We start from the raw sequence: 13,551 nt of genomic DNA on the forward strand, positions 1-13,551 counted from the left end.
TTCAGTATCAACATATCAACAGCTAAAGAAGCTACAATTTTTGTTCCCTTTCACTGCTGAAAATGAACTATTCCAAATTTTCAAGTTAACTTATATTTACAATGTAAACAGTCTGATTAACTGAGACATTCTCCCTTTTCTTTTTTTTAACCACACAACAGGGACTTTAGGTTTCCAGCCTGCATAAATACCAATGCTTACTGGCAATGTCTGAGTGCCCTCCGGCCAACTACTTTTGCAGAGTTTCAATAGTTTCTATATACTGGTAAAACTACAAAGTTCAATTTCTTATTAAAAAAAAACAAAAAAACCCACAACCATATTTCTGTTTTATTTAAGTATCCAACATCCACTTACATTCTATTAGGCAAAGCACTCCTATAAATACCATAATACCAAACTATAATGTCCAGAAAAATGTCAAAGATCTTCCTTGAAGTAACATCCAGTCTGCAGGACACAAGTATACATACAGACATATATACATACACACACTACCAAAGTTATACATATACACCCAAAGTTGTGTTATGACTCCATACTTTCACCACAGATCATAATTCTTAATATCTGCTCAAGTGTATTAAAAACCAATTAACTGAAAAGTGCAAATATGCATTTTAACAAGTTGATTAATGTTTAATCATCTAGCTGTTTCTGCTGCACACTTGGAGGCACTCCAGCTCTTAAACAGCTGTTCATTAATGAGCATATCTTCCACATAATTTAATGCAGGTTTCTGACAAGTACAAGGAAAAAATGTCAGTTAAAAAAGTGACTAGCATAGAATAGAAACAATATTCTCCATGACACATAATCAAATAAATACATGCTTGATTAATCAGACCAGACATATAATACACAATTAGTTTAAAATACAGTAACTTTGGATATTGAGACTGAATTTAATGGCAAACCTACTGTGTAAGTTTCAACTTGATATCATCTATGGACTGCAAATAGCTTGAATATACATTTTCAAACTTGAAAAGTAGTTTTTGGTAAGAGTATGTACAATCTTCCAAGTTGGCCATTATGGCAGCCCAGCCTTGGTGCTGAAGATGTTCATCATGTACAAGACCTTCACAAAAGGAGCAAAGTTTCTTGGCAACCTCATACATTTCCTGGGGAAAAGTAAAATAAAAAATATAAAAAAATCCATCAAAATGCAAATCACTTCAGATTATTACTGTGGTAGCTTTATGAAATTTTACAGTGAGACATTTCGAAAATACTAACATGGAAAGTGTTAAATTTGGATAGCTAAAAAAGTTGTACACATTAAAACTTTATAAAAATAACAAAATTTTATTTTAAATTTAAAAAAATGAGAAAAAATTGTGGATTGTTTACTGAAAACTATCTTCAAAACAGGCAGGTGAAAGCTGCAGTTACAAAAAATTTTATAAAATTAAATGTTGCTAATATAAAATATTCAGTGCACACATACATGAATAATAATGCTTGTATTAATCTGAGAGAAGGAGCTGGCAAACAAGGTCCATTAAGGAGAAAACTATTGATGAAACAGGCAGAAGCTCATAACAAGACAATCTATTGCAGGATCAGTCAGCAGAAGCGCAGGTGCAACAGTTGCAAGAGATGCATGAGGAAAACAGCAGGGCAGATAATTAACTGAACTCTTCCACTGATTAATAAACCAGATGCAACACGATGAGAAGCAGTGCAGAGTGTCCACAAAACTCTAAATACACCCTGAAAACTTTGAATATGAAAACTAACGTGGAAGCTTTTCTGTTAAAGAACTGGATGACATAAAGCCATTTTACTAAAAGGATAATAAATTACATCCAACAAGGCAGAGTTAAAATAGAGACCTACCTATAGCAAGCACCGTACCTTAGTGAAAATGCACTATCACCAATGCCTATTACATTCAATTCCAAGGTTTTAACTAGTAGGAAGAGTAACTAAGTTTATCAACTTTAAGAAAAGTCCCCCACAAAGCGCCTACTACCCAAACATTGAAATGAGAAAGTAAAACAAAATTCACACAAATTCTTCAGCTTGATACCTTGTCAATAACATACTACATGGGATATATTCTCCTGAGCATATCTGTGTGTTGGGTTTTTAGTATCTACCTATCCTCCATGACAGAAAACCTTTTTTGCTGGTGGAGCATACTGCTAACTAGGACTGTATGTACCTAACTCTCCTCTGCTGTGGTACATACAAGAAAACCATGCAAGGAGAAACAGGTTATACAAATACCGTGAAAAAGCAGTGTTAAAAACCTAACACATCAGTATACTTCAGAATGCATTTGCTGCTGACCACATGGTTAGCAGCACATATGCATATCAAAAAAAATTTATATCCCAAGAACACTTCCTGAAATAAACCACAAAACAGAACGTTTTACCAAATGTTTCAGAATTATTACTGATAAAACCTGAAAGCTTTGAAGACCCTCTCTTTTGTTAAAAGTTCAGGCCTTGTCTCAAGCACCATGGCAAAATTCCATTGTCCTTCAAATCGCTGGTATTTAACCTACCAGCTTACGAACAATGAATACAGAAACTTACTCATATATGCAAGTCCAAAGAAATCAAAATCTACTACAAATTTCTATCACTTCATAACAAAGATGGCGTTTGTTGTCTTGCTTTCTAAACTTTGGTGTCATCTGCTACATGAAATCTCACTTCCCAAGTCAAAATCAACCAATAAAACAACTGGGACAGCGTCCAGATAGTGCTGAAATCTGCAAGTGATTTTTTTCAGACTACCTCCAATTACTGCTTCCTCAATTATATTAAGAACCGAACAAAGAGGCTGGCTTACCCTAAGATGTACAAAAAAATACACAGAAAGTATGAAGCTGGAAAGGTAACTGAATGTCCCCACTGTGTTCTAATGTATGTCCTGAGAACATAGACAAGCATTTTACTTTCAGTTCACAAACCCTATTTTCTTCCCAAGTCATCCTTCCTTCAATCTACTGGCAAGAATTCCAGAAGTGAGAGCATATCTAGAAACACACATCAGTTTGAAGAGTAAAACTATATAATCCTTCTACAAAATAAAACAAAACACTTTCAAACACAAAACAGAATTCATAAGTTAACAGATTTCGGGGAGGGGGGTGTGTGCGTGATGGATCATCACAACTGAGATTGCTTCTTACACTACTGATGATCAGCACTGACAGCTCTGCATCTAGGAGGCTAACCTGTGGCGATTTACACAATTTAAGCAAACCAGAAGCTTGTGAACCAACTCCTAGAAAAGTAAAAGTAAACAGCATTTCCCAGAGCAGCAAATTAATATATATTTTTTAGAAACCATGTGACAGAAGGGCATTCTCGTGTCAGGATTTGCCATTTGACAAAATATTTGTTGTATTTGTTATATGTCAGAGATATGCCCAAAGGAATTGTTACATAAAAGTAAAAATAACCCAATGCCATCTAAGGATTCAATCAGGTATTCACTGTCAGATGAGCCACAGCCCCTTTTTAATGTCCCCTGTGTATACAACAAATCCCCTTGTGAAAACATCATAAATATGATACTGAGAGAAAAAAAGACTTCCTGACTATTTAGAGCTCAAACCAAACTAACATTTAGCTCAAAATCAATTAGCCTGAAAACATAAATAATGTTCTTTTGAATAACATGTTTTCAAAGTTACCTGTAAGCTAATAGATTACAAGTGAAACTGTACAACTAAACAGAGACATGCCTGTTTCATGGCACATACGCAGGATATTACAACAGCATTACTTATTATCACCCTCCCGAAGTTATTTTTATATCTGTACCCCATGTGCCAAAGAATTCTTGGGGGGAGGGGGGGCGAGGCAGGGGAAGTGGTAGAACTCTGTTTACATGGATGAACCTGAATGCAACTAGAGTATGCAAGAACTCAGTACTGCTTTTAATACTAGTTTCTTAGGCAGTGTCATGATATAAGCTCATTACTTTCAAATAGTAAAGAATATTCCTCTGAATTCTAGGAGACCAAGTAATGTTTCTAACAAAGTTCAAAAACATTGAGTAACTATCTATCCACCTATCAGAACTGTTTCAGCCTTAAGACTATACTAAGCAGATAACAGTTCAGGGAACAAAAACTGTGTTATTAGACCGTTACTCTATTTTCTAATGTTGCATGCAGGGTTCAAGAAAAAAAACAAACCACTGTTTCAGTCAAACTTGCACGCCTTCTTTCAAAATGTGAGGGTGTGCAGGAAGAAAATGAAGTGGTAAAGCATTCTGCTTCCCTTGGAAGTAGCCACATAGCTTAAAAGAAAATAAGAAATTAAAAGCTACATAGATAACAGCTTTCGTACCATTCTATCACCACTGAAATACATCTTCAAGTGATTTGGTTTGCTCTTCCTAACATGTCCATAGACAACATTTCTGGAGAAACCTCCTAAGTCTTCTTTAGAAGGATCAACACCGATCTATTTCACATAACTGGTTATGTCTGCATGCAGAAAACAGTTAAGCAGCTCTCTGCTAAATTAATAAAGTTTAAAAATCTGATTATGTCAAGCACATAAATAAAAACGTGCAACCCAACATATGTTTTAACACTTCTGAGTAAAGTTGCCAGGTCCAGCAGAGAAAATGAAGCCTGCCTAACAGGCTTGCTTTTGTCAGTGATTTTTCACTGATCTACATGCAGGGTAACTGGCAGACACCCAATGGATCACAAAGCATAAAAATTGCCTTCAGCTGCCTTGTAGAGCTACATCTTACTCAGTTATATCAGCATACCTAGAACACTGTCAGTTTCACCATACCACTGGAATAGGGACCTCAAGGTACACAACTACAAGACTAGACAAACCCAGGCTAATCTAAACTGGCTGTTACACTGAAGAGTAAATGGAAGCATCTTCACTTCCCAATTTGTCAAGAAATTCACAGGCCCACCAGAAATATTTCTATCTTTGGCTGGCTGCTTTAACAGAATATTTATTTTAATTACTTCCTTCAATCATCATAAGTTAAAATTTAGGTTATTCTTCTGAATATAATTACTTCTGTTTAATATGTATCAACACAAATCAGCAGAAGCAATAAAGTACATTTTATCTCAAACAAATTAACTGGTAATGTTTCCCATCAATTTCAGGACTTTGTCTTTGCATCCTATTGTCGTAACTCTGCTCAACTGAACGAAAAAAAAACCAAGGAAGGTCTGTTTGTCTTAAGTGGTCTTTGGACTTACCTCTAAAGAACAAAAGTTCTCAGGAAATGCAGGGTTCTTTCCATTCTCTACAACCCTGTGGTAAAAGGAAACAAGTCATCAAAGTCCTCTATTGCCATGTGTCTGAAATCCTGTAAAAAGGACTCCTTACAGGTTTCAGTCACCCTAAATATCAACCTCAGGCCAACAAAGAAGACCCTTTAAAGTGAAATTACACACACCTCTACTTTACAACAGCATATAAATGCTTCCACAATAGGTAACTTATCTTGCTTATCAAAGATAGTAACTAAGACCATTATCTCCACCTCATACACCTCTAACTAAAGCACCGGTAAAGCTACCAGACTAACCACTTTAAGATTTCAGCTTTTAAAACCAATGATTGGAACAGTTCACTGTGAGGAAGACTGATAACTTAATTTCTCTCCTTTCCTTAGACAGCTGATTACTCCATTCCCCATTAACACTAGTCATTTTTGGTGACTGCATCCTTTGGACATTTGTCCACGCAGTTCATGACTTACTACATACATAGAAAGTATTTATTTAATCAGCATAATACTTACTAAGTTGCTCTGTAAGTCATAGTTTAATGAGTTTTTTCTTCAGTGCTGTTTTCACTAGCTCTTCACTGTAACATTAAAAGCGGGCTTGGAGAAGTCAAGTGACAAAATTTCGCCCCCACTCCCAAAAAATACCAGCAAGCTGAAATAAACCATCACAGCCAGAAAATCAAACCATGGTACAAGCCAAGTGATAATTTCTACTAGCTTGATACAAGCCACCCAAACCTTTTTTCTCCTGGTGAATTTTCAGAAAGCTTGATTTAACAATTCTGGTTACAAAGGCCAACAAAAATAAATGCTGTATCTTTTAGTTACCCAGCTACAACCTACTCCATTTTAACTCCTCCCAGCTATATTAGTTTCACAAATTACGAGGTTGATCACTAATCTGAGTCACAAAGAAATGTGGACTTCTGTGGAGGAGCTGGAAGTGTATCTGGCTATTAGGCTAATAATTTAGACAAAAAGGACGAATATCATTAATTTGGCTACAAAGCTCTTGTAAACATTACAATGCCTTAAAGAACTTCTACATTTTAAAGTAACTCTTTTCCAGAGGGTCTCAAAACCGCTTTTCTCCAAATAACAGATACGCAGCTTTCAGGAAACATGACTGTACTTCTTGGTTTAAGTATTATGAAGCATTTAGAAATAAACCAAGAATGAGCTAGGTACTATGACTTACAGCCATGGTTTTATGCAACCAACCAAAGTAACCACAGAGCTTCTCATCCTTACTCCCATTTCTCAAAGAAAAACCGGCCAGAACTGACAGTCTGGTGATGACAACAGCAACATCACATGATGTTCAAAACACACCCACTAACAGAAAGTTCAAGTTTCCAATAGCCTTTCTGGGAAAAATGACACAGAAGCTTCAGTTAGATCACTAAAAGAAAATAAATAATCCTTTCCAAAAGGTTAAGGTAACAGAAACTATTTTAAGCAGTGTAAATGACCACAAAATTTGACAAGATTCATACAATGTAGCTTATTGCACAATGTCCTGTGTAGAGAACATCTTGTCTTCTAAGGTGGTGTGTATGTAACTTTCTGCAAACACTGTGCACATATTGCAGCTCAAGGACAAAACTGCTAAACTGGAACAGAGGTGGGAAAACAAGAGGTTGTAAAAAGGCAAGCTGTAACCCTTTAGACATAGACATCTCAAAGGTACAATATTTAGTCAAAGGGAAACTTAAGATACTGGGACAGAAACTGAAAATAGGCTTAGAAGGTTGCTTGAACTGGATTTACAAGCCAGTCAGTAGATGCAACAAACACCAAAAAGGATTTATTTGGTAAGAAAGGTTTATAAAACAAAGACATCATGCCAAATATGACAAAACCTATGGTGAGAATTTCAGTTTAATTAGTAAATGAACAAGTTTACACTAACAGACGCAGCTTCTTTAAAACTATGTAATTTTTATACTGTGAATTCTACATAATGGAGATCGCAGGTAGTCAAAAAGAACTTGGGAAAATCTGCACAGATGTCAGAAGCATGAAAGCAAAAAGACAGAAAAAGTTTGAGGTATGTTGACATGAACATTACTGTACTGTGGAAAACCAAACAGGAGGTAACAAGTTTCCCACAGGAATAATCTTTGGTTAGGAGGTACTAAAATCTAAGAAATCCTATACGAAGTTAACAAAATCAGTTTCAATTGAAAAAAAAAAAAAAAAAGCTGCTTTTACATATACCTATACCCTATACATATGTGTACAAAAAGCTATAAAAGAATGCCAGGGCCTCAGCTGTGAGCTAGAAGATGACTTTTGTTTATACCTGACTAGTAACTAAGGATATCTAAGAATTATGGCAAAAAATATGCAAAAAGCAGAGGCAGAATTTAAATCAATAATGGTCATTTTCAGACATGCAAAAAAAAAACCAATGGAGAAGAAATAAAGGCATGGATTAATCTAAGCAGTTCTTAAAGGAAAATACAGAACTACTTGTTTTTGTGAGAAAAAAAGTTAAAGGTCATATACCAATGCTAACGAAGAACGTATCAGAGGAGTGAATCAAAAATATCTGTCCCCTTTCTCTACAGTACAAATCAGGTGCAAACTAAGGTAAGGTTAAAACCCACACTTTTCATACAGTTCTACAGCATACTGCCAGGTAGTATACAGTTCAAGTCAGAGATAGCAAAAAACATTAAATAGTTCTCAGGCCGGCTTAAAATGAGGGGGAAACAAAACAGAAGTGCTCGCACCCTGAAATACTTATCACCTTCCACACGAGTTTGCCTATTACCGATTATGCAGACTTAGACTGTAACTTTCATTTTTGTACTACAAAATATTTCAATCATGTATTAATTAATTAAATTGCTCTAAATAATTACAACAGGCAAAAACTCTCCATCAAGTACTGCCACTCTGCTTTTCTGGTAAAGCAGGTTACTGTTTCTCTAAAATTAATGAAGAGACATAGCTTGGATCATTATAAGGCAGATTCTTTATCCCCATTTTGCAGAAAGTCTCTTGAACACCTATCTCAGTGTGGCTCTGTGTGTATCAATCTCACAACTACTGAGATTCAGAGCCTTTCTAGCTCCCCCGAGATGTTAATCAATTTTGAGAAGGATTAATAACTCATGTTCCCTCTTCCTCCCAGACAAGAGGCTTATGGTGACCCATGAAGAAGATTAATGTTCTGACCACATTCCCAGTCCTCCCTCAGTTTCTTTTGAATTACTGCTCAATATGCTTCAAGCAGGCATCATGAAAAACTGCTTTAGTTCAAACCTTCAATACTCCTTTATGCAATTTTTACACCTTGCTACATCTCAAGTTATGACAGCCTATTTACTAACCTTCCACCATATATGATGGTTTTCTCATTCCCCAGACCTCCCAAAGAAGTACCCAGTGCATTTTCACAGCCTAGTACAGAGGCTGCAGCTTTGAAAGATTCAAAATCTTGGATAAATTTTGCTGTGGTTGTAAAGGTGTACCAGATTTACAAATATGACTACCCATTTTATCTTTAAATAAGTTTCTAAGTTTTTTACAAAAGATTCTACTACCGTTGTAGCCCATCTACAAGCAGCGAAAAACTGGAAGAAGTGGGGAACAGACCCCAAAACTTTCCCAGATAAGTCTGCAGGCTAAAAGTAAAACCTCCATTCTCCTTAGACATATGTTAACAAATCTTTAAATACTAAATTCCTCTCCCCATCCCATAATACTATTAATAGGTGCCATCAAGTACTGAAGGGTTTATTTTCTTCTTGCAAATCACCTCAGGATTACTTTCTCTAGATAAACTTTTCAGTCTCTAGCTAAATATTACAGCTCCAGTTGGCCGATAAAAGCCATGCTCCATATATAGACCTTTAAGAGTTGTTTCTAAAATATGGTTTCCCTTACAGAAGCACTGAAACCAGAATTAGGCAGTAAATACCTAAACAATTAATTTAAAGGCAGAAACACTGCAATAAACTTGCTTGCTCTGCATATGTGTACATCCTATATAAAGGACATCCTTCAGAATCAAGGGGAAGAGAAGGCAGCACTAACAATGCTTTTCAAGTAACTAGGATTTTTTTTTTTTTAAGTAAAGTTCCTGGAATATAAAAAGCCTACTCCAAAGAAATCTATTCTGTCAGTGTATACTAACTTCACCTGATCAAAACCGAAATTAAAAATCTTCAAGACCACAGAATCAGGGATGGCATGAAGCAACAAGATAAATTATCAGCAGTAAGAAATGTGAAACTAGGTACCACCACCTTCCACTTCCATTCACCTAAGTAAAACAACAAATGTGAAGACTGTAGTAGTTGCTACAGCCCCCATTTCATATCCAATCAGTGTTAAGCCCTTAACAAATACCAGTCTTGCTGAATTTCAAAACATCCCCTTAACTCACAAAAAGATGGCTTTAAAGCACTTTCAGCTGCCAAACCCAGAATCCTCACACTCTTCAAGGAGCATAAATGAAAACCTCCAAGTCCTAGCTGTATTCACACTGATATCCCCTCTTCTCTGTATGACAGTCACACAATTCACAGATTCCTAATAACTCAAGGTCCTATTTACTAAATCAGCCGTAACTGTCAACAGGTGGCAGAGATAGCAAGAGAAGCTACCGGACTCAGTCCTTGCCTTAATTCTGACAGTATGTTAAGGTCAGATTATCCAGGTTAACTTTCCTCCTCCTGACAGGGCAGAAGGCCAAGGGGGAAAACAAAAACACCCCTGTACTATATGTAAGACTTAGCACCTTTCTCTGAATTCAGCTGTACAGTATTGAAAACAAGCCACTTCAAGTGCTAAATATTCTTCTCGACTGTATTAAAGTTGTCACTGAAACGAAGAAACTTTATTACCAAGACAAGATGCCAAACCCATACATTTCTTTTGTGCTAAGTGCTACACATAACCATTTCTTCACTTCCCAGCTGTTGGAAGTTCAGATGTGACAAAATTTAGTACATTTAAAAGCAAAATTTTAAAAGGAAAATGAGGGCAGTATTTCCTAACATGAAGAAATGCAATCAGTTCAGCTGCTGAAGGCATTGTGTCACTTGAACATGCAGACGCTTCTATTGCATGCGCACTTGATGTCTTACTGACCAGGTTGCAGGAAACTATTTCCCCCTATCAAAATAATACAGAAGTAATCAAATTGGAATTCTGACAAGTTTGCTTCTATGTAAGTAAAAGCCAGCACTCAGTATTAAGAGACTAAATTTTAGGAAATGGAAGCTTAGTTTTATTAATTCTTCAGCAGTTGTTTTGACATCAGATGAAACAGAAGCTTGGCAAGCAGCTTTTACAAAATTTCTACTTGGGTTAACACCACTTGCAATGTAACTTTTCTGTTTTCAGGTTGAGGCAGACTCAAGACACTGAAAATAAGGCAGAGCATTAAGGCATGGACCCAAAGCAAACAGACTGCTTTCATTTTGCAAATGCTGTAAATATACGCATCCATAAAGGCTGTGTTACATACAGTACGCTTTTGAAAGAAGCTTTGAACATGCTGAAGAAGCAAGCACATTTCAATACCTACCTTGAAACTTCCAAGACAAAGGCTCCAAAGAACGCATCATCACTAATATGCCACCCTTACTGTCTTTTAAACAAACTATTTCATAATTTACATCAAGCTTCCCTTCTGACATTAAAAAAAACACTTATTTTCCTTCTGTAAAAGTACAGTAAGAATTTACTTACCACTGCAAGTTGTGTCCGTGATGCTACTGTGTGAAACACCGCAGGCATCATAAGAGATTCTTCTACTTTCAATTCCATCTCATTCTCTGCTGAAAATGTAGTTTTGGGGATAGCTGGTGGACGTTCACACAAGATCATTTCTTTGTTGAATAAAAATATTGGGTTGGTATCCTACACTCAAGAAGAAAATTGAAACAAACACTGAGTAAAAGCAACATACTGCTCAACCACCAATCACCTCATCATGTGGGTAAAGTGTCCTAAGGATTATGTTAATATCTACACATGTAAGCTAAACATATAAACATCTGTTTCTCAATGCAAGGAAATCTAGCAAACAATGCACTACAGAAAAAAAACAGCTTTAAAAGCCCTCCATAAAACATATTTTCCTTCCCCTATAACTGATAAGTTTAGTTGAAGAATGCAGTATGTACTTACTGTTCCAGCACTGTAACTACACACTCTTCTGTCTGGTGCCATACACTCTCCCCCATTGACAACCAGTACTTGGTGCTGAATGGCAATCTTATACTTTGTTTGAATTGCATGTTTCAGATCAGCCACACTAGGAAAAAAAAAAAAAAAAGGGAAGAGAACATTATCAGCAGATCTGTGCCTCTAACGTTATATATTCCTGTAACTGAGGGAGATGACTGGTCTGTGTTGAAGCAGATTAAAGGACTACTACTTTTTATTCTGTACAGTAACATATCTTTACGTTTTGTACATGCTATAATGTGTTGCATTCTGGACAACCAGCTAATAAGCCACCAGCTAAAAGAAGACAGACTCTACATTACTGGTAACTTATCAGCAATTTTTCCTCAAAGACGTGATATCATACAGAATCTACATCACATCACACTTTTAGGATACCCCATATATATGTATAATTTATAATCCATATTATGCTCTTTGAATTTATACTTCATGAGCACACAGCTGACTTGCTGAAGCCCTAGAAGGCAACAAGAGTATTAAGTTTTCATTACGTGTAACACAATTTCACCTAATCAATTCTGATTCACTGTATGTTAAGTAATGTAGAGCACTTAACAGAAAAATAAACAATCCATATGCAACAAATTCATGAAAATATATCAGACACTTTTAATGCAGAAAAAGCAGATCAATAAGCCATCCCTCTTTCAGTTTACCATCCTTATACCTTTAATTCTCGGTGATGACATCTTCATGTTACTGCTTACTTTAGACAGTTCTAGACCTTGTCTTGGAAGACACAACAGTAAACTAAACAAGAATTTACTATTATGATACAGTAACTGACCCAAACTATAACACACTAGGCAGTCCCTGTGCAAAGATATTAAAAAGCTTCAGGGTATCAAGTAAATAATCAATATAAGCATCAATGGCTTTGCAATAGGTGGCTATATGGTACTTGAAAAAAAGATCAATTATCTAAAATAACCATGATTCAGTATGACATCATGAATTCACTACAAATATCTCATGAGCACAAGCTTGTACTCGCCAGCTGTATTACAGTAAGCATTCACCTATCACCTCCACAGTCTTCAGGAAGATAGGTTGGCTTTTCCAGGAGACAGGCAAAGAACCCAGGAAACATTCTTACTACAAAGAGCATATATATACAAATATAGAAATAAGAAGTTAAATTGTTCAACTGAAGAGTTTTTGATTTTGTGTGGTTCAGCCATTGGAAAGCTTCTTTCTCAAAAGAATTATCCAACTGAACAAAAGTCAGCCAGTACCAGACTATCAGGTGCCTGGTCTGGCAGTTCAGATGCTGTACCTCACTCGGCACCATGATTTAGGAACAAAATATCTTGCTGTACCAGACAGCATATGAAGGTGCTGACAGCATACGGAGGTGTGACACATCTGCAAATGACCCAGTAGATCCAGAATAGCTTAGATGAAACGCTATTATATGCTAAGTGTCAGTAGGCTTTGCAGAAGAACATACTACATAGACAGTGTTAGTGTCCTTCCACCCCAAACAAGCTTCAAAATTCAAATTCGCTTGTTGAACCATGAAAATAACAAACAGGGATTCAATGGATTTCAGCACAAAAAACATGGTAGAAGTCGTTCAAGCGCAATTACTTCCACCTCATTCATCACTAACAGAATATGAATACAGCAGGTAAGCTTGGCCCTTTGCTAGCTCCAAGATGCATGGAGTATCATAATACTATACATTATTTACTTATTAGAGTCCCACATGAGAACAAGGAAAAAGGATACAACACATCCAGTATATCTAGCTCTTTCCAAAAGGAAGATGCTTTCCACGTGCAGTGAAAAAAATATAAACAGCAAAGTTGCTGGGACTTAACTGTGATTTTGTAACACTGCTCACATTTCAGGCAGCTGGGCATTCAGAAGTTCTTGTTTTATATACAAAATGCTGTAAAACATTTTGGAGCCTTACAGCATAGGACATAAGCACCTTTTACCCATCCTGGATATAGGACAAAATATGCTGGTTCTTTAGCATGCAATCTAAAAATACTAGAGACTGTACATTTTCCTCAGGATGAATGTATACTGACAGAAGAAAGAGCTATCTGAAGAATTCTTTCTGTGATGCCAATCAGGAAAAAAAAA

The 13,551-nt window shown here is 36.2% G+C and overlaps 1 protein-coding gene across 6 annotated transcripts in view; it reads right to left on the reverse strand.

Moving 5' to 3' along the window:
* The window catches only part of RB1CC1 (RB1 inducible coiled-coil 1), a 71,894-nt gene that overhangs the window by 42,320 nt on the left and 16,023 nt on the right, over positions 1–13,551 (reverse strand). For 4 of the 6 annotated variants that reach the window (XM_061342933.1, XM_061342929.1, XM_061342930.1 and 1 more), the window contains 3 exons: positions 11,395–11,521; positions 10,954–11,124; positions 922–1,124 (listed from right to left, as the gene is read on the reverse strand). In XM_061342933.1, coding sequence (XP_061198917.1) covers positions 922–1,124; positions 10,954–11,124; positions 11,395–11,521 — 501 coding nt within the window. Of the gene's footprint in view, positions 1–921; positions 1,125–5,209; positions 5,265–10,953; positions 11,130–11,394; positions 11,522–13,551 lie in introns of those variants that run through there. The other 2 variants (XM_061342934.1, XM_061342935.1) reach the window with 2 other exon arrangements.

Source organism: Neopsephotus bourkii, unplaced genomic scaffold (assembly GCF_033783945.1).
Source record: "Neopsephotus bourkii isolate Nb327-2 ecotype Australia unplaced genomic scaffold, CSIRO-AGI_Nbou_v1 NB_1820, whole genome shotgun sequence".
Classification (NCBI taxonomy): Eukaryota; Metazoa; Chordata; class Aves; order Psittaciformes; family Psittacidae; genus Neopsephotus; species Neopsephotus bourkii.